This window comes from Hyperolius riggenbachi, chromosome 4, assembly GCF_040937935.1.
Source record: "Hyperolius riggenbachi isolate aHypRig1 chromosome 4, aHypRig1.pri, whole genome shotgun sequence".
Taxonomy (NCBI): Eukaryota; Metazoa; Chordata; class Amphibia; order Anura; family Hyperoliidae; genus Hyperolius; species Hyperolius riggenbachi.
In genome coordinates, this window is record NC_090649.1 from 465,427,484 (window position 1) to 465,449,720 (window position 22,237).

Below are 22,237 nucleotides of genomic sequence, written 5' to 3' on the forward strand. Positions count from 1 at the left end.
TCTCCTTGTCTCCCTGTCTATCAGAGCGGTATGGAAGAATAGAACGTGTTGTGCCCATAAAACACGCCTCTTTCACCCTTCTGGCCCACCCTTGCATCTTATTTACCTCCTTCTCTGCCTCTCAGATCTCACACATGTGCACCTGCACCGCTTCACTATAATCCTCAGCAGCGAGATCTGAGAGGCATTAACAGGATAGGGCGTATCACCCGGCATCAATGACACCTGGTGTATAAGACGACCCCTGACTTTTCAGAAGATTTTCAAGGGTTAAAATGTAGTCTTATACGCCAAAATATACAGTAATACGACTTTTGGGAAACTCCGCCTCTCTTGCTAGTTTTCCTCTAGTTTTTCTTGTGCTGTTTTGGATAAATTTCAGCTTAATAACATACAATGGGAAAGAGGTGCCCTGGTGTTGTAAAAACTATTAAAAGGCGATTAAAATGAAAAGGATGAGGCGGCTTACCTCAATGACGAAATCTCTTTGTAAACGCAGCACAGGCAACGGGTTTCTCGGGGCTAATCCCGCTTCATCAGGCCAATAACAGTGCCAAATGAAAAAAGCCATCTAGTATGGTGAGCCTCACTGATATGGAGACGGCTACAGAATTTTTCATGTACTACAACTTTTGGGCAACTCCTCCTCTCTTGCTATTTTTGCTCTAGTTTTTTTTGTGCTGGTTTGGATACATTTCAGCTTAATAAAGTTGAATATTTTTTTTTCCATTTTCAATTTGGGTCACATGATCCAGTTTTTATTAGTTTTATTAAAACACAGCCATATTTAAAAACAATCACCTCAGAGGCCAAAATAAAGACACAAAGGTGGCTGATGAATTTGTTTCAAAACGCTTTATTTTTTTTTTTTCTGTAACAATTATAAAAGAACGGCACAGTTTTATTTGTAAAGGGGGTTAAAGTAATAGTGGAGCCAGCTAAAATCATGAGTTAGATACTCACCTATGGAGAGGGAAGACACTGGATCCACCTCTGTGTCCCAGTGAACTTCTTAGACCAGCTTGGTCGAGTACGTCTTTAGCCCTCTTCAGGCAGCCTTCAAAAGTACTTACTGTATGTCCCTGAGTACTTCTGAAGACGAGCGGATGTGTACTGTGCACGTGCGAGCACTGGCCTTTCAGAGCTCCTCCCATTCTATTTATAACTGCTTATAACACCTAAATTATCTATAGCTTGTTTTGTTTTTTTGCCACAAGTTAAGCCTTTTGGAATTAATATTTGTTTTCTTTAGTTACTTTACATTCTATGCATTTTAACCCACTCCTGACTGGCTAACAGCGATCGGCTTGGGGAGGGTGGAATCCCCAGGAGAGCGTAACACCCGAAAGGCGTCAAGTCCTGGGGCGGGGGTTTGCTGGAGATCGCACGCATCTCCGTCATCAGGCAATCGTAACCGCCGTCTATTTACATTGTACAGTGCTCCATCGCTCCGATCTATGGCAAAAGAGGCTCAAGAGTGATCGGCTCTCATAGGCTGTCCTGTTTTTCTGCTTAGAGGGGCAAACAGGATGTTTTTATGCGTCCAGTTTGTAAAATCTGGTAAAATATTTTTTTTCCCGAAGTTATATTCTGCTGAATGTCAATGTGCTCTCTCCCCTGCAGAGGAGACGGGAGCCATGATGAGATGATTCTAGGCATGGCCGCCTCTATCCTCACTAAGCTGCCGGTGAGGGTGGAGGGGAGGACGGAGCAGGACAAGTCGGTGGCCATAACGGACGACACAGCAACTCTCAGCAGCCTATTCACTGACCCAGCCTGGGAAACACTTGTGAAATCTACCAGAGGTAAGAGATGCTTCTGTCCCATTTTATAGTGTATAATTGTAACTAATGATGGTCAGTGAGATGCTTATGTTTCCAGTACAATTACTTACCACCGTTAACCATTGTTTGCGCTAACACCGCGTTTTGATCTTGATTTTTGCCGTTGTCTGCCTGGTGCTCAGCCGATCTTCCAGAATCATTTGTCGCCACGCTTCCGTGTCTCCCTGTGGGGATCAAAAACGCAGCATGCTGGGACGCCCCGCCAAAGGCTGACAAATGCTTTTCTGCGTGCTTGCAGAAAAGCATATGAAACGAGACGCCGGGCTGCCGTGGCGGGCTCTGACCCAGCCCTTAAGGTCTGTACATACGCTAGATGAAAGTCGGCACGCATAAACGAGCGATATCACTCAAAAGACATTACCCAGCAAAAGGAAATAACAAATAAACTTGTGAGATAATGAATTGCATATGCAGTACAGATAATGAATAAAACATTAGTAGCAAAGAAAAGTCTTATATTTTTATTTTCAGTCATATAGCTTTATTTATAACACTAGTGACCTTAGCCCGTTTAAAAACAGGCTAGGTCTGTCTCATGCGCATGCGCCCGTCCGCTGCGCTCGTCTGTGGCGCACGCGCACCTGCCATGCACGATTGGCGCGCACTCGCACACACGGCCGCCCCTTCCTCCCCTTCAGTGTCTCTGCGTCCCTCCTTGCACATGCGCAGTGCTACAAAACACACACTCGCAGGGACGTGGGACGCAGAGACACTTGGGTTTTATTATAGAGGATTGCATCAGACGTTCACAGCTGCAATTTAGAATCCACACTCTGTATTTTAAACTGTAAAACAAAGCAGAGCCAATAACCCTTTAAACGATCCTGCAGCAAAACCTTATCTCAAGCCGTCTCTCACTGGTTTTTGGGGGTTACGCTCTTCAGAAAACAGGACTGAAGTTCTACCAAGTTAACCTCTTGCCGACCGCGTCACGCCGACGGGCGTGGCAGCGGCGGCAGCTCCAGAACCGACTAACGCCGATTGGCGTAAAGTCCTGGGGCTCTGTTTTGCAGGAGATCGCGCATCTCCTGCTTGGGGGGCGAGCTCCGCCCCGCCTTCAGTCTCCGAGCGGCTATTGCCATCTATTTCCATGTACAGCGCTGTGATCGGCAGCAGCGCTGTACTGGGGACAGCCGTGTGACACGGCTGTCCCCCTGGGGGACAAGAGAGCGATTGGCTCTCATAGGAAGAAGCCTATGACAGCCGATCGCCAGGATTGGCTGGCTGTGGGGAGGGAGGATTTTTAAAGAAACAGGTTTTGTTTTGTTTTTTCACAAAAAAAGTAACAATAATATTTATTAAAAAAAAATAAACATGGGGGAGCGATCAGACCCCACCAACAGAGAGCTCTGTTGGTGGGTAGAAAAGGGGGGGGGGGAATCACGTGTGTGCTGTGTTGTGCGGCCCTGCAGCGAGGCCTTAAAGCTGCAGTGGCCCATTTTACTGAAAATGGCCTGGACACTAGGGGGGGTTTAGCACTGCGGTCTTCAAGAGGTTCAGCCTCGTACACATGCCTGACTAAAGTCAGCCGATGCGGCCGTTAATGACCGCCTCAGCCAATAGGCGTGTGTACTGAGGCCCTCGACCAGAGATGACCGCTCGACAAGCGATCTGCCCGGCGGATCAACTTGGCCAAGCAGCGGCCAATTTCTTTGAAGACGCTGCTCCCCCGCCGGCCGCGTGAGGTCACACACATGCCGTTCTGTCGTCCCTCCGCCCCTCCCGCATAGTAAAAGGCCAGCCCAGCGATGTCGCCCAATTGGATCGGGTCCTGATCCCCCAACGGGCGACATCAGTTGTTAGGTGTGTATGCAACTAAAGTGAATAGCTCAGAGAAGCTCTTTTGCATAGATAACAACGGAAGTTTTTTTTCCTGTACTGGAAAACAATAAGACTCTTTTCTTTGCTACTAATGTTCTATTTATTATCAGTGCTACACATACAATTGATTATCTCATACGTTTATTTTCATTTCGAATTTGCTTTAAATGGCATTGTTCACACACACCAATATTCCAAACAATAATGTTGTTTTAAAACTGTGTGCGCATGCAGAAGGGACATTTCACACGACATGCACCCACGGTCTGAAACAATGACGTTTTAACGACTTGTACGCAACAGCCAACTGCAGGATATCTGCCCAATAGTCGTTTGAATTGATCCACCAGTTGGATTGGGCAGAACACCTGATAGCGATCATTGTTTAACTACATTTTTTCCTTGGCCATTTAAAAATGACTTTTATCTAATGTGTATATAAGGCCAGAGGCAGAGATTCAGCAGGACAGCTTCCATATCCCTCACACGCCAGGTTCCCTTTAAAAATCAGAAAGTGCAGCCCAGTAATCCTGTAATGTGGCAACATGCTAAAACATGTAACAGTACTGCCATCTTCTGGCCTGTCAGCATCATAGCAGCCTACTGTTACAAAGCACATAAACCTGTCTCTTGTAGTCATCATCACTAGGACAGGCTGTGACTTCCTGCAGCAGAGGAAGCTGTGTAAACTGAAGCATAATCTCACTTACTCTGCGTTCTGCAGCCTGCTGCGCACACACATTCTGATCAGCCTCATCATTTACTTTTAAAGGACAACTGAAGTGAGAAGAATATGGAGCCATATTTATTTCCCTTTTAAACAGTACCAGTTGCCTGGCAGTCCTGCTGATCTATTTGGCTACAGTAGTGTCTAAATAACACCAGAAACAAGCATGCAGCTAATCTTGTCAGATCTGACAATGTCAAACTCCTGATCTGTTGCAGGCTTGTTCAGGGTCAATGGCTAAAAGTATTGCAGGCAGAGGCTCAGCAGGACTGCCAGGTAACTGGCATTGCTTAAAAGAAAATAAATATGGCATCTTCCTTACCCCTCTCGCTTCAGTTGTCCTTTAACCCCCTTGGCGCTATGATTCTTTCCAGATTTTAGGGTCTAAAAGCAGTGCAACTTTTTTGCACCCTTTCAGACCCTAAAACCTGGAAGAAATCATGCTTCCAGGGAGATCTGCAGCAGTTCTGCAATCACTCACCTCCCTGGCTCCAGTGCTGCAGTTATGCCTCCATCCTCCGGGTGGCACTGCAACTCTAAAGTGAGATTGCCGGCTGTCGTCATGACGACAGCCGGCAATCTCACCAGGAGGAAGCAGATCCTCGGATGAGCAGAAGAAGAATGGCTGCCAACGTCGGGATCCCCCGGGAGGTGTGTAAAACCGCCCCGACCCTAGCTCGGGATTACTGCCAATGATGTTAAAGAGGACCTCCATCCTAAAAGAAAAAATCCTGCAGCGCTGCAGTAATGAAAATATATATTTACCTCCGGAGTCTCGTCCCACCAAGCCATCCCGAAGACCCCGCATCACTACACTTCTGCCGCTTGGCCGCGCCTCCCCTCTCTTCTCAGGGAAAAAAACTGCAGTAAATAGCTTGGCGTTTTTTCCTCGGAGGAAAGGAGGCGGGGCCAAATATATCTTTTCATTACCGCAGCGCGGTAACCCAGGTTATACTTATGCTTGCATGTCATTTTCCGGTTTAATTAGAAGTTAGGGTCATTAGTGCATAGTTGTATCATCTGTTTTGGATGCAATGGGTGCAGTCTGCCTATAAGAGGCTCTGCACACCAAAGCTGGTAATCATTCAGATGCGGCCAGGTTTAGGATGTTCGGCCATCTCTCTCTACTGTCAACATTAATACCAGTGACAGCTCAATAATTATCCTATTACCACGGTACCTGTTGGTGTGAGAGATATACTGGGTTGCAAGAGAACAGTCCGTTTTTAGAATCTGCTTCATGCTGACATCACACAATCAGAAGTCCAGATTCACCAGGCCAGCCTATGTCATTCTAGCCTTCAGCTGCCCATTCTGGCGGTCTCCTCCCCCCTGTAGCCCCAGCGTTCTGTTCTCGATTGACAGGAGTGGAAGGTTCAATGTGTTGTGCATTCTGAGATGCGTTTCTGTTCACCACAGCTGTAAAGAGTGATTATCTGAGTTACCACAGCCTTTCTGTCAGCTGGAATCAGTCTGACTATTCAGTATCCACCTCTTTCGTCAACTAGGAGTTTTTATCTGCTGAACCCCCACTCACTGGGTGTGTTTTTGCACAAGTCCTGAGTAAACTCTACAGACTGTTGTGTGTGAGAATCCCTGGAGATCAGCAGGAAGAGATACTCAGACTATCCTATCACCAGTATTCACGCCACAGTCAAACCCAATGAAAGAACGTTTCCCCATTCTGTTGCTTCATGTGGACATTAACCCCTCCCAACCTGTATCTGCACAATTGTATGCATTAGCATTGCTGCCACATGATTGGCTGATTACATAATTGCATGAATAAGCTTGTGTGCAATAACATGTGTGTCCTTGTATCGGCAGGTTACGACCCTCTGGTGAACTCTGCGTTGCTGACTGTCCTGCAGCAGGAGATTGATCGGTTTAACCATCTCTTGTCCGTCATCCACAGCTCACTGCGAGCGCTACAGCAAGCTGTCCGGGGGGAGATTATACTGAATAAAAGCCTGGAGGAAGTATATAACTCCCTGGCCAACCTCAAAGTGCCTGAGCTGTGGCAGGTAAGTGGCCTCCAGTTCATCGGTGTTAACAGACAAAATAGCTACTTTCAGTGTTGGATTTACCATAAGGCACATGCCTACAGGCGCCTTCTGATGGAAAGGCAGCTCACTCCCCTCCTTCCATATGCAGAGTCCTGATGAGAGTGTAAATAAGAGGTTACTCACCTGGTTCTTAGCATTCCAGTGACCAGATCTCTCTCCAGTCAGGGGCACCTCTAGCTACTTAAGACTGAGGTTCCTCTAACTACCTAATACTTGGGGGCCCCTCTGGCTACATAATACTGAGGGTATTTCTGGCTACCTAATACTAAGGGGCACCTGTAGCTGCCTATGAGGCGTAAGGGAAAAGTGACAGCTGGGCCGGCCAGCACACTTGCGGTGCAGTCTGGTGGGGTTTGTAGGATCATGGAGGGCGAAGTCTAAGGTGCCAGGACAACTGTGCCTATAGGCTCCTGGGAGGTAAAGCCACACCTTGCTGCTTAAAGCAGTAGGATCAGCCATACTATGCCAGAGGAAAAAAAACACATACATAAGTAGATAAATACTTGATCTACTTACATAACACATGCATTGTACTGTCCACATTTTGATTTCAGTGAATGTTATATAGTAAATGAAGTGAATTCTGTTCCTGGTGAGGCCATGTATTTTGCCCAGTTTAGGCTAAATCCTGATGTCATTTCTGCCCTTTACTTTTTTTCTCTTTTCTCCTCCAATCGCTGAGTGACCTCAGCCTTGCTTGTAAACACAAGTGAGCAGGGTATCGTGTTTCAGATAAGCAGCTAGGCAGGGAAATAAATGGAATATATTATAGATAAAAAGAACCCCCAGCATGCAACTGTTTGGCACTGACTACTAAAGGGCCATTGCTCCTTAAGTATGTGATAACTCCCGCTTTAACAAAGTTCTGCTGCTTAGGCTGTCAGAGCAGAAGGGATAAGGTAGCAGTCATGATGGAGAACAGGAAGACTCTATAGGAACTTTAGAGCCTTTCCTCTCCTTAGGTAAGTAACTTTTTAGGGTTGTTTTTTGGCTTCCCACTAACTTTAAAAGTCCTTATATTTTGAAGCTGGGTCAAAGATACAAAAGTGCATGGAAGGGGTGACACATTACTCACAACTGATTCATAAGAGAAGTGCTTCTTCAGAGGCTATGCACAGAGTGTGTTGGTTTACATTGGAAATAATACCAGAGTGCCTTTTTTGCATTGATTCGGTTTTTCAGCGATATTCCTATGAATCCTGCAAACTGCTCGGGTCCTGGGTAGACGATCTGGTTCAGAGAGTTGGCTTTTTCTCTTCATGGTCCAGTCATGTGATTAGATGTGTACACGAGAGGTGAGAGACCAGAGAGGATGGCTCATAAGTCTCATAGCTAGTGGCCTGTATTCTTCATAAATAAATGTACTCTGTACTGTGTTATACTCAGGTTCGGTCAACAGCTGGGACTGAAAAAGCCTATCAAGCATTCCAGGCCTACGTCATCCCAAACTGTGACCACCCCCGAGGAGACTGAGACCCGCCTCCGAGGAGAACCCTCATATTACTGGCTTCCAGCTTTCTTCTTCCCACAAGGTAACAAAGTGGCATGTTATGTGATTTCTCATAATGGAAACACATTCAGCACACTTTCGTGGCAGTTCTTCTGCATGTGATCTGAGTGGGGTTTTTTTGTAAATATTTTCTGCAGAGCACCAATCTCTATAGTCAGCAGACTGTGTAAACAGATACAGAAATTAATATAATATAATTAACATAAAAATTGGCACATAATAAGGTTCACAAAACTAAGAGATACATTGAGCCCTGGTTGTGATAGAATATAGCAATCTGACTACTGGGCCTTATTCCCAGCCTGCAGCACATTCAGGGTCTGCCTGTTGACTGAACACACAGTACCATATGAATACCTAATCTGTTCACAGTAACTTGCAATCTTCTTAATCCACCACCACACCGCTTGTGAGATCACTCACCAGCTCCTTAGATCATAATAAATGATCATATGCGTAGTCAGTAAATCACCAGCCCGTCTGGTCACAAGTGGGCTCTTCGCAGCCGTCTCCTCAAGTCCTCATAAGTAAAAACATAAACACGCTCCACATAGCGTAATCCAGTTCAGTTTAAAATGTATTGCTTTAAAAACACAATCTGTTACACTCACGTGTCACATATGTATGTCTATGACAGGCATACAAGTAAGCGCAGGGTTGTTTAAGATAGCGGGCAGCGTCCGGCCGTGACTTTCTCAAGGGGTCCTTGAAAGTCACGTGGACGAAACCGGTTGGGGAGGAGCTACAGGACGCGTGAGGGATTGCGGAAGTGCGCGGATGCCAGTCGGACGGCGGTATTGCGTGGAGTGAACGGCCGGACGCTGCCCACTATCTTAACCTGCTGAGCGGTCTGGACGAGCTCAGCTCGTCCAACACCGCCAGAGGCTGCCGCTCAGGCCCTGCTGGGCCGATTTCCACCAAATAAAAAGCAGCACACGCAGCCGGCACTTTGCCAGCCGCGTGTGCTGCCTGATCGCCGCTGCAGCGCGGCGATCCGCCGCGTGCAGCGGCGAAAGAGGGTCCCCCCAGCCGCCCGAGCCCAGCGTAGCCGGAACAAACAGTTCCGGCCAGCGCTAAGGGCTGGATCGGAGGCGGCTGACGTCAGGACGTCGGCTGACGTCCATGACGTCACTCCGCTCGTCGCCATGGCGACGAGGGAAGCGAAACACGGAGGGCCGCTCATTGCGGCCTTCCGTGTTATTCCTTGCCGCCGGAGGCGATCGGAAGATCGCCTCCGGAGCGCCCTCTAGTGGGCTTTCATGCAGCCAACTTTCAGTTGGCTGCATGAAATAGTTTTTTTTTAATTTAAAAAAAAACCCTCCCGCAGCCACCCTGGCGATTTAATCAGAACGCCAGGGTGGTTAAACAACCCTGCACTTACTTGTATGCCTGTCATAGACATACATATGTGACACGTGAGTGTAACAGTTTGTGTTTTTAAAGCAAGACGGGCTGGTGATTTACTGACTGTACGCATATGATCATTTATTATGATCTAAGGAGCTGGTGAGTGATCTCACAAGCGGTGTGGTGGTGGATTAAGAAGATTGCAAGTTACTGTGAACAGATTGGGAATTCATATTGCGCTGATCACTATAGACTTTTTTTATTTGAGATTTGTGAATTGACATTGTCAATTTGGATCGGCAGCATTTGATAAGATTGTGTTGTGTATGAGGAGCTGCGCACGGAAATCTTTGTTTATTGAACACACAGTACCACTTCCTGGATGGCATTATGCAAATGAAGATTAAGTGACGAGATCAGTAATTCAGCTTCCAGCAATCCACTATATGATCTGATGACGCAATTCTGTGACATCATGGTGGCTTATCTACCCATAGACAGATCTTACCAACCCTGTTGTTTGCAAAACGTATGGGTGCGCCAGTGTATCTCACTTGTCATTATTTTTAGGGTTCCTGACTGCGGTACTGCAGAATTACGCCCGACAGAAAAGAGTATCTGTGGACTCTCTCACCTTCCTACACAAGGTGCAGCATGTCCAGAGCCCAGCTGTGGATGAGACCCCAAATCCCAACATTGGCGACACAGCGTTTGCTGTAAGTAGTGTTCATTTATATAGAGATTTCGAAGTGTAAGGTGGGGGGAGGTCACATTTATTAAAATCGGCTTGCGTTTTGTAAATGTGCAAAAACACGTTCACGTCTAATGAATGTCAATGAATCGCACTTCTGCGGAAATTTGCATTTTCACGCTGCGAGAAAAAAACTTCTTGCAGCATAAATTATTATTATTGATTTATAAAGCGCCAACATATTCCGTGGCGCTGTACAAAGTAAGAAATAACATATTACTTGCAAGTTCCCATTGACTTTCATTGGCTGAAAAAATCCGTGTGAAAATTTGCATACGAATGTGAATTCTAACACATAAAAATGCATATGAAAAACAGTCAGTTTGAACTCTGCCTAATATAGCATGCTGAGATAATCATGTATTTATAGAACTAAACCTACCTGTGGCTTTCTTAGCAGTCCCGTACTCCGATCATATTTCGCACATACGCATTGCTGTCAGCTTTTGCTGATTGAAAAAAATAATGCATCAGCCAGTCCATGGTAATCAATGGGCGATTTAGAAAAAATTGCAAGGTGTCATAAAGCAAAAGTGCACAGAAACGTTGGCACTGTAGTCATTGTCCTCTTGTGAGGAGAAGGAGAGAGGGGAGGGGGCGGCACTGTCACACAGCCGGGTATGAATGATGTGAATCTTCAGCGTGCTCAGCCATGAGATAAGTCTAAATGCAGGAAGGAGGAGAAAAGCGCCGGCACTGCTGTCATTCACTTTATTCATCAATCCATCATAGTGAACATATAAAACATGCATATGCATCAAAAGTGGCACATACCCAGAGTGGACGTGGATGAGGTACAGTGGGTATAGAGGGTGAGCCACTCTGGGTATGTGCCACTTTTGCTACATATGCATGTTTTATATGTTTACTATGATGGATTGATGAATAAAGTGAATGACAGCAGTGCCGGCGCTTTTCTCCTCCTTCCTGCATTTAGAAAAAATTGCAATCCTTGCAATTTTGCCTCGATTTTAACCACTTTACCCCCGCGCATACGGATTTCTCCGCCCCTTTTTCCATCCTTTCACCCCCAGGGACGGAGAAATCCGTACTTTGCGCACTCCCGCCGCTGTCCGCGCTCCCGCTCGTAAACACGCCGCCCGCCGCTAGTAAACACACCGCCGCCCGCTCGCCCAGAGATCAACGAACGGGAAAATCCATTCCCGTTCGTTGATCTAAGCCCTGCAATGATCGGCTGCCGCTCGGCTGAGCAGCGCGATCATTGTGAAAAAATAACAAAGTCCCAGCCTCTTTCTACTTCCTGCAAGCGTCCGGAAGGATGCTTGCAGGTCGCATGAAACAAAAAGTTACTGTTGCCATCTTGTGGCCAAATAGTAAAACTACACCCTAACCATTTTTTACACACAAATAAACTTGTTTTACACAAAAAATTAACTCCTTACCTCCCACACTCCCCAATTTTTTTTTTTGTAATTAAAAAAAAAAAAAAAAAATTTACAATTTAAAAAAAATACATAAATAGTTACCTTAGGGACTGAACTTTTTAAATATTTATGTCAAGAGGGTATAACACTGTTACTTTATAAACTATGGGCTTGTAATTAGGGATGGACGCAAAACTGAAAAAAATGCACCTTTATTTCCAACTAAAATATTGGCGGCAAACATTGTGATAGGGACATAATTTAAACGGTTTTATAACCGGGATAAATAGGCATATACATTTAATGGGTTTTAATTACAGTAGCATGCATTATTTAAAAACTATAAAGGCCGAAAACTGAAAAATAATAAATTTTTTCCCACATTTTTTCCTATTTTCCCATTAAAACACATTTAGAATAAAATTATTCTTGGCATAATGTCCCACCTAAAGAAAGCCTAATTGGTGGCGAAAAAAACAAGATATAGTTCATTTCATTGCGATAAGTAATGATAAAATTATAGACGAATGAATGGAAGGAGCGCTGAAAGGTGAAAATTGCTCTGGTGGTCAGGGGGTAAAACCCCTCAGTGGTGAAGTGGATAAAGCGGAATATAACCCTGCATTTCAACTTTGCTCTAAAACATTATTTACAGCATATATGCAACCAGCATTTTTTTTTTTTTTTTTTTACTAGACCAGCATTGGAAGGGATACACACAGAGCTTTAAAAGTTCCATGGATAGAAATGCAGACGCATCCGAAGTTTAGATAGATACATTTAAGTAAACAAAATGTAGCAAGTGAGGAATGTTACACACTCTTTGGCTGTCCTCCAGCTCCTGCAGTCAGAGAGAGTGAGACATTTTACAATTGTTACATTTTGTTTTGCTTAAATGTATCTATCTAAACTTCGGCTGCAGGGAGCAGTTCTCTCCAGGAACTTTAAAGCTCTGTGTGTAACCCTTCCAATGCTGGTCTAGTTTAAAAAAAAATGCTGGCTGCATAATATGCTGTAAATAATGTTTTAGAGCAACGTTGAAATGCAGGGTTATATTCCGCTTTAATGCAAGCCAATGGAAGTGGTTTTCTTTAAAACAAAACAACCCGTAAAACGCTCTCTGGTTAACTGTCTTTTCTCCAAGCAAAACAACCACAATTTGTTCAACCTTTCTCGGTGAGACCTTCCATCCCCGATTAATTTAGTTGCCCGTCTTTGTACCGTTCTAGTATGTTAATGTGGTGCCCAAAACGGTATTCCATACTACAGATGTAGCAAGTGATGCATCAGAGGGAGTAATATTCTAGCTGCTTGTGATTTTATTTCCCGTCGACCTCTGCTGGATTCACTCTAGCGCAGCCTTTCTCAACCTTTCTACCATGGAGGAACCCTGCAAATAACTTTTGGATCTCAAGGAACCCCTGCAAACAATTTTTTGATCTCAAGGAACCCCTGCATTTATTTTGCAGGAGGCGTGGTCTTTATAAGTATGTGTGGCTGTTTATTTCACTACCCCCATTACACTGTCACTCATTCTATTGTCTCCTGATGCCCCAATTTAGTGCTTCTTGTTACAGTACTACCTATTATAATGTGCTCTATTATACTTCCCCCACGATGGGGGAAAGTGCCAAGGAACCCCTGCAGAGTACTCAAGGAACCCTGGTTGAGAAAGCCTGCTCTAGCGCATACATATCGAACTCCGGACCGCGGGCCAAACCTGGCCCTCCGGGGCATTCAATTTGGCCCTCGAGTGGTTTCCCCACTTTGGCTCACTCTAGACCACCAGGGAAACAATATTGGAGGTGAAGCCCTAGAACACCAGGGAAGGCATATGGGGGGGGGGGGGGGGGGGAGCACTAAACACCAGGGTAATGTATAGGGGAGGGTGGGGGGCCACTACTAGACACCAGGGACCTGTATATGGGAGGGTGGGGGCCTGTAGACAACAGGAAACTGTAAAGGGGTTGGAGAGGGCCAATAGACACCTGGAAACTTTATAAGGGTGGGAAGTGGCCACTAAACATTGAGGTTGGCCCGAGACTAGGTCCCAGTGTACAATTTCAGCCCACTTTGTATTTGCGTTTGACACCCCTGCTCTAGCGTGTATACAAGGCTTTAGGGCTGGAACCCACAAGAGTGTTTTTTTGAGCATTTTGGCAGCGCTGCGATACGCTAGCAGTTTGCCAAAACGCTCAGCTGATGTTAATGGATGGGGCAACTTCCACAGGAGCGTTTGCGTTTCCCAGAAACGCAAACGCAGGACCTGCAGCATTTTGGGAGCGTTAGCGCTTCAATGTAAAGTATTGAAACGCTAGCAGAAACGCTCAGCAAAACCTAAACTGAGCGGTTTTGCTAGCGTTTTGCGGTTCAGCACACTGTAACAAATGTAAAAATAATTCACAGGACCAATCAGGATAAAAACGCAAAACGCTACACAACCGCTGAGGAAAAAAATACACTGTTGCAAAACGCGACCGAAAACGCGCATGAATCCGCTTGCAAACCGCTCAGACAAAACGCTAGCGGTTGTGTTTTGTGTTTGCGGATTTCAGTGGGTTCCAGGCCTTACAATCATTTCCAAAAGAATAGCTACCAACAAAACGTATGGTGGCCACACACTATACGTTAAAATTTTACAGCAATTAATAATTGGTTGCACAGAAAAAAAAATATTTGCTCAAGAAATCTGATTGAATTTTTTGTTTTATTTTGTTCTGATCAATTTTTATGAAAATAGTGTAGGGTAGATGATACATTTCTTAATGTATAAACAAAAGCAATTTTGTCAGTTTGAAATATTTTTTTTTCATAATTGGAGAAAACAAAAATTGAACGTGTGTGTGGTGTGTGGGTGCGTGTGTGTTGCATTTCAGATTTTTCAAATGTTACAATCAAATCAGAAAAAGTAATTGTAATTCTTGAATTGAAATTGTATGGTTTGTGTGGTCTCTTTTACCTTTTTGATCTCCATTGTGCCCTCTTTGCCATCCCCAGGCCTCGTGTCCTCCTGAAGAAGGCGTTCTGGTGTTCGGCCTGTTTCTGGACAGCGCGCGGTGGAGCCTGGAGACACAAGTCCTGGAAGAATGTGAACAGCAGCAGCGGTTTTACCCCCTACCGCTCCTGCATTTACTGCCATACATGGTAGGTGGAACTAAGAGTCTCCACTTCATTGAAGCAAAATAACTTGCAGAGTGATGAAACATATTACCATATATACTCTGAATTTTGGAACCCAAAGTGTCCCAAAAGTGGGCGTGTCGGCTTATGTTCGAGTCAGGTTGCGGGACACAGTCCATGCATAGTACACTGTATCTATAATTACCTCGCCTCGTTCCAGGCCGCAGTCTTCTGTCTCCCAGGCAGCTCTTCACTTGCTAGAGATCCAGGGTTCAGTGTCTTCTTGTGTCGAGCAGCCACTTCCTGTTTCACTTGCAGTTCTATACTCGCCACTAGAGGTCAGCAATTCAGCAATGAGTACAGAACAGTAAGGGAGATGGGAAGATGGCTGCCCGGATACAAGACACTGAAGCCTGGATCTCTAGCAAGTACAGAGCTGCACAGGAGATGGGAAGATGGCTGCCTGGAATGAGGAGAGGTAATTATATGTACACAAGCTCTCTGCTTCACATACACTGCGCATTACTTACATACACTCTGCTGAACATACGTATACTGGCCACATACACGGTTGCGGAGACGGTACAAAAATCATCCGACTAACTGCTCAACACACACCATACAATCTTGGTTGTACAAATTTACCAAATCTATGTAGTATAAGGACCAACAGATTGAAAATACCTTGAATGATTGATTGGATAAGCTCCTATACTACATGAAAGTGGTAAGATTCAACAACCAAGATTGTATGGTGTGTGTTGAGCCTAAGGACTTTGCTCACACTAAGGGTGCTTTCAGGTTTTTTTTTAAGCGCCAGAGATTTTTATAATCGCCCAAAAAGCTCTTGTGCAATGATTCCCTATGAGAGTGTTCACATCTGAGCGGTTTGATTCCAATCCACTCACCAAAGCGCTGACTGTACCATTTTCGGGGCAATTTGCCTCAATGGAAGGTATAAAATTAAAAACAATAGTGCACAAGCCAGCCTGGGCCCCCCGGAACTCTCACTGCCCGGGGCCCCAGAACCAGCATGCAACACCATATGTGAGCGCAGCCAAGCCCTGGAGCTGCCACCCCCAAGAGCCTGTCCCCAACTGCTCTGAGACTTACCAAACACACAAAGGGAAATACTCACTTCCCAAACAGTACTCTGCTGCTTATATAAAGCCTGCAGGCTGCTTGTAAGCAAATAAGAAGTGCACACACACACGTTACACCTAGTCTGCAGTAATCAATTAAGCAGAGGCTGAGCAAATTCAGCCAGTCGTTAGAGAGGGTTTCAGTTGCATATAGACAATGGCTATATGGCCACCAGTCAATGGAAGGTATAGGGAAACTACAAAGCACTTGAAAAAGCGCTTTGTGTAGCAATTTCCCCAGCACTTTCACGCATAAATAAATTGTATTTATTCATTTCCTTCCTAACGTCAGGAAGTTAAAAAACGAATCGCTCTACAAAAGCGCTTTACAAAAAAATCGTAACACGCAGTCAAGCGCTGGGAGGTGCTTAAAAAAAGCGCACAAAATTGCAAAACGCTAGCGCCAACTATTTTAAATGTGAACAAGACCGGACTCCTCAGTTTATCAAACCTCCAACTCCAGGTACCCAAAATGGCTCCAACTCCATAGTCTAATACTTACCAGGTCTGTAGATTTGGTACAAAAATTATAGGACTCCTGTTTATGAAACCGCTGACTCAGAGACTCTGACTCCAAAGCCCTGATCACATACATACACAGGTGGAGACATTGAAGGTTAGGCTTATATTTGGGTTACTCATTATTTGTTGGGGGGGGGTCGGCTTATACTTGAGCATATAGGGTACACTAAAGTATAAGATCACTTTAATGGTGCTGTCTTTATTTTTATTAGATGGACCCTGTAAGCAGCAGCATGGAGGAACCCAGTGCAGGCCACACGTATGAATGCCCGCTATACAGGACCCCGCAGAGGGCCGGAACGCTGTCCTCTACTGGACACTCCACTAACTTTGTGACATCTGTGACTCTCCCAACCCTGGTCAGACCTGAGCATTGGATCCGCCGAGGGGTGGCTCTGCTCTGCCAAACCACCGAGTGATCGCACATACCAAAACTACTCGGAGGCTAAAAATTCTGGACAGTCTAGAAAGGGATTTGGGGATCTTTATTGCAGTTTGCCTCACTGGAGAGATTTACCGACTTTCAGTTGGTAATAAAGATAATTGTAGATTGGAACACAGCAGGCAACATTATTTCTATAAAGGGCATGTACTCTGAACAGTCTTACTGCCCTCGCCCACTGCAGAGCTCTGCTGCACACACGATGTCAAGTGAGGCAATGCTGCAGTTATGACGTCATGCAAGGAGGGTGGTGGCCTGACAGTGTAGTCACATGGTGGGAGGGGGGGGGGCCTCATGGTTACAATGTAGCCACTTTTGCAGCAGCAGTGATAGACCTCGGGAAGGGGGCAGGGATGATAAATTGCTTTTACAAGCATGTGACGTTCTTGCCCCTAGATTTTTTTTTTAATCTGTAAATGCTCTGCTTATCAGAAAGGTAGGCTGAATATAGGAGGTCTTTATAGTCAACACTAGAGATAGTCAATAACATGCTAATTTTTGTTGTTCAGTGTATGCGAGTTGGGTTGGTACGGTTTTTATTGAATATATGTCAGGGTTTTATACCGCTTTAAGGATCAGTGTGTCAATCGCACGGCTGAGTGGAATAAAGCACAACGGACAGTCGCCGTTTCAAGCAGTCCCACGCTCTTTGTTGAGTGACAAAGATTGTGGGACCGTTCGGAACGGCGACTGTCCGTTGTGCTTTATTCCACTCAGCCGTGCGATTGACACACTGATCCTCAGGTGCTTTCCGCTGTGCATCTAAGAGCTATACTTACAAAGAGCTATATTTTATATCCTGCTTTCTGTATTGGATGACGGCTGAATATTCACATTTGATGTCAATCAACAAAACGCCTTGAAAATCTCCAGTGCTGGTTATCATGTTTGATATCTGTATAACAAACGCTTCACTATAGAGGCCCATGAATGACAAATGTAATCACCAGGAGTGGAGGGAAAGTTACATACTCACCAAAGAGGAGGGAAGGTTCTGTATCCTTTAGAGCAGTGGTCCCCAACCCTGTCCTCAAGGTTCACCAACAGTGCACGTTTTGTAGAAATCCACAGAGGTAGTTAATCAGCTGTGCTGAGACACTAATTACCTCACCTGAGCATGTTTGTGGTTTCCTGCAAAACCTGTACTGTTGGTGGGCCTTGAGGACAGGGTAGGGGGGAGCTCTGCCTAAGGCCCTGTTCACATTACAAATGTTCGGAACGCAACGCATACGAACGCACGCCATCTGCGTTTCTATGCATTGCGTGGCTGATCCCATTTACTGAAGTGAATGGGTCAGCCGCGCGTTTCTGTAAAAAATGCATGCAGCATGCGTTCCCGGATCGCACTGGTCCGCAACACATGCAGTGTGAACATCAGACAGTGCACTCTATGCACTGTCTGTCGTGCGTGTCGGATTCATGCACGCGTTCCCAAAACGTGGCTGAAAAACGTGAGCCTTCTTGCTTCCTCTGTGTGTCCCCTCGTTTCACCACTGTCCCCTGTTCAAATGTCCCGTCAGCAGTCATCAGGTCTCCTCTGAAGTCTTCGTAAGTACGCGGGGCTCCGAGTGCGGCTCCATATTGCGCACGTGCAAAGTCCGAGGAGACCCGAAGACTTCTACAACACTAAGTCGGACGCTGGAACGAGGGGATGCAGAGAGGACCTGAAAGGTTCTAAGGGATCCAGAGCCTTTCCTTTTCTTTGGGGGGGCAGATGGGACACGGGCATGTTTTCTGCCTAATGACCGCTGCTCTCTACCCCCCCCCCCCCCCCCCCACTATAGCCCCCCAAAGTTTAGCGACAAGTTTTGTCGCTAACTTAGAGGTAAACACAGGAGAGGAATTCCCTGTTTAAAACGCCCGCCAGGGGCGTTCTTACAGGGTTTCCTGAGCTGCCATTGGGCAGTTTTCTCCCCTGGCCGCGCCTCCTGCTGCGGTTTTTGCGGCGACCTGATCCACTCAGCCATGCGGATCAGGTAGCCTACTTTTTTTATATATATTTTTGAGCCCACCTCGGGCTCTCTTTAATAATACTTTATACATAGACTGAATATTAATTGCAAATTCCTCACATTGCATATAATTATTACAAAATGTAATTAAATAGTGGTGTATACAAATGTTTTTTTAAATCACACCTGTCTCACTTTATGTAAACATTATAATAATACAAACCCCTCCACACAGGATAACAGCACACAGGCAAATACATTTATTGATGTTCTGGTGGCAACATCAGTGAAAATATCCAATAGTCCAAATTTTTATGAGAAAATCCATTACAAAACTGGAAAAGCATACAGTGGCATAAAATAGAAGTAAATATATATTTTCTTAGTATAAAAACATAATTATAATACACAACCTATTCACATTTAAGAACTTCTCCGCACACAGGCAGCATGTAATGTGAAGCTGCAGCCCCCTGCACTGGCGAGGGGATGTGGAAGCGTGACAGTGTGTGGCAGACCACAAACTGCCAGGATAAATCACCATGATGTCCGCTACAGACCAGCCTCCTCTGCATGCCAGAGTCAGACAAGACCCAATACCAGAAGCACAGGAGGAGATGATCAAGGAGGGGTCACAGGATAGCAGACAAGGCTGCAGCAGGTCGCTAGTGTATGACCAGATGCTACATGTCAAACGCTTCTGGTAAAATAATAAATGGTAGCTGGTCTGTACGACTGTAATTCACTGGAACCTGGCAGGCTATGCATGATTTGTAAACTGACAAAGGCTCAATTCACTTTCAAGTTTATCTCCTATATTTAATAACGATTCTGAGCTGTTTTTACTGTTATAACCACGATGATGAATGATGTAGTAATACTAAGCTATTTATCTCAGGAAAACCTTAAAATAAGGATTCTCTCCTTGAGTTAAGGAGTGATTGCTAAAGTTTAATGACTAAATCCTTAAATTATTGGTTGAAACCTAACCTTGCCTCTTCCATGAATCCAGTGCTAGGAAATCATTGGCTACCACCCTGCTCTATCTGTGCATTGTTTCCTGAGCCAAACCAGGAACTCCACCCACACTGCAACCCCCCCCCCCCCCCCCCATATAATGTGGCCGCACAGTGAGCTAATGCAGTATTGTTTTATAGGAAATCTGACAAAGTACTCGTGAAGAGTAATGCTGATCTCTGTGCAGCCTTTGTACAGTGCTTGTTCAATAAATTTAGGCAAGAGCAGTCAGATCTTGGCTCCCACACAACTACCTGACCATAAGCCACCCCCAGCAACAATACAGAGGCTGATATCTAATCAGGTGGGAGGGCAGGTGGTGTAAATATGGTTGTACTAAACTTCCTGCTACTGGAGCACTTATGGATCTGTGACAACATCCTGAATACTCACTGAATAGGTGGGCGAGCTACCTTAACTCTAGAAGCTGGTTATACACTATCAGACGTATGTGTATTGTATGCATAATCAAGTATATCATCTAATATCTGTATCTCCCTGGCATCAGTTGTTTACCTGGATAGTGCCAGGTACCAACTGATATTGATCAGATTTCGGCACTGATCAGACCATGCAACGGTTGCCCAGACACCACCACTAACTTGATACATATCGATGTTTTAGAGCGCTATGTGGCCACAGAACGTGCTATCACGTTTCCATGCACAACCCCTACCCCCTTTCACCACCCATGTGAAAAAGAAAAGGGCATCTAATCTATTAAGAACACCTAATAGCATATGCCCTGCTTTGAGAAGTCTACCGCGAGGGGTCCTCTTCTGTACGGTACACATACCCCATTCCCATGCAAAACTTTTAACCCTGAATTGCCCTCCTCTTGTGGACAACAGGAAGGGGAGGGGTGGAGCTCCACCTACTGAAGGAAACTGAGTGGAAGTGATGTACACCTTATGGTGTTGTCAGCAGTGTCAGGTTACAGAGGATACAAGACTGACAGGTTCTCTTCATCAGAGGTAGCAGGGAAACCACACATTTCAGATTATGCTCACATCTTGTAAAATGCCCATAACTCAAATATCTATTTATCCTATAGGGTCTAAAAGTCCTGAGAAAGACCATGTTTCATAATAAAACATTACATTTCAAATCACACCATTTCCAGAGGGATGAAGTATTAGGATGTAAGATCCCAAACGGACACACTTCAATTACAGTCACCCCCTGGAAATATTATCACTATAAATAATAGAGCAGAGAGCTCCTATTCCACAAGGGGACAGCCTGGACTCCCCTTCGGCCTTATGTGTGCACATGGGCATCTGCAGGGGGCCGATATTAAGAGGGAACTCCACCTAAAGCCTTAAAAATAGAACACAACAGACCCGCCTGGTTATATTGCTGTGTCCCAGTTATACAAGTCTCTGCAAATTCAATAAACTCCTCCAGTCTATAAAAATATCCGCCTCTAAGATATCTGCAGCTGTCCTTTCTCTAACAAAGTCTACTGACGATGCCTCACAGCTTCTATTAGCATAAAAAACTAAACCGCGGAGCAGCTTATTCTTTCCATGGTTAAAGCCCTCAGTAGTTAACCAGTTAGCTAAAGGGTAGTGCAAAAAGCTGTGGATTGGCAGTCTTTTACAATAAAACCCTGAATTTTCCTCTGCCCTCATGGATCAGCTAATTTTGGCGCAGCGCTTCGCCAACTGTTTGGGGCGCCGCCATAGGCCATAATGAGAATTGCTTTCCTCACCAGTGGGTTAAAAAATGAAAGTAAACCTTTGAGGGAAAAAAAAAAAAACATAACAAGTTAGATACTTGCTTTGGATGATTCAGATGCTTCTCCAGTCTTCCTGCAGTCCACCGAAGCTCACTGGGACCCCCCCGTCTTCATGCCCCGTCCATGGGAGTGCCCTGATGCAAGACAGGCAAAAACAGCACAGGAAATTTGGGTGCACCAAGTGCCGCCATAGGCCATGCTTTGACTTAGGGCTATAGCAGTGCTTAGACAGTAATTAAGGCGTCGTCAAAAGACAAAGCCCAAATTACTATAAAAACAGCATAGTTTGGCCACAAGCAACAGCTGGCAGCTGAATTACATTTTACCCTGAGTCCTCGGAGACCAGGAGGGGAAATAGTGATTAACGCCACGGGACTTGAGCAGGGTGAGCGGGTCTTCGGCTTTGCCCTGTGCCCAAATTTTCCGGCGTCTCAAATTACATGCATGCCAATTGTCAGCCTGCGTAAGTACACAGTGAGCGGCTTGTGCACGAAGGAAAAAGCCGTGCATGGGTGGCTCCTTGTTGCTGCGCAGGTCGTCATTGTGCCAGCAGGGTGCTGTCGTGCTTGTTCATGGACAAAAGTGCAGCCAGACAAACATATTAGACGAGCCTTTGTTTGAAGGTTCCCGGTGCTGTATCAGTGGAGACAAGGGGGCGGCGATTATCCCTCTGCTGAGGTAAGTATCTAACTTGGACATTTTTTTTCCTTACAGGTACACTTTAAAGATTCTCAGAGCTCTACCTGCTGACTCCACATTGCAGAAGCTTCAAAGTCAGAATAACACACTTGCATATAAAAATACCACGCTTGCTATTGTAAACACAGCTGACGCCGGGGCATGTCATTAT

The 22,237-nt window shown here is 45.3% G+C and overlaps 1 protein-coding gene across 4 annotated transcripts in view; it reads left to right on the forward strand.

Moving 5' to 3' along the window:
- The window catches only part of DNAH14 (dynein axonemal heavy chain 14), a 237,921-nt gene extending 221,130 nt beyond the window's left edge, over positions 1 to 16,791 (forward strand). For all 4 annotated transcript variants that reach the window (XM_068232854.1, XM_068232855.1, XM_068232856.1 and 1 more), the window contains 7 exons: positions 1,624 to 1,805; positions 6,220 to 6,416; positions 7,641 to 7,753; positions 7,845 to 7,990; positions 9,886 to 10,031; positions 14,449 to 14,595; positions 16,448 to 16,791. In XM_068232854.1, coding sequence (XP_068088955.1) covers positions 1,624 to 1,805; positions 6,220 to 6,416; positions 7,641 to 7,753; positions 7,845 to 7,990; positions 9,886 to 10,031; positions 14,449 to 14,595; positions 16,448 to 16,654 — 1,138 coding nt within the window. In that variant the 3' untranslated portion in view covers positions 16,655 to 16,791. The remainder of the gene's footprint in view (positions 1 to 1,623; positions 1,806 to 6,219; positions 6,417 to 7,640; positions 7,754 to 7,844; positions 7,991 to 9,885; positions 10,032 to 14,448; positions 14,596 to 16,447) is intronic.
- Positions 16,792 to 22,237: the final 5,446 nt, after the last annotated feature.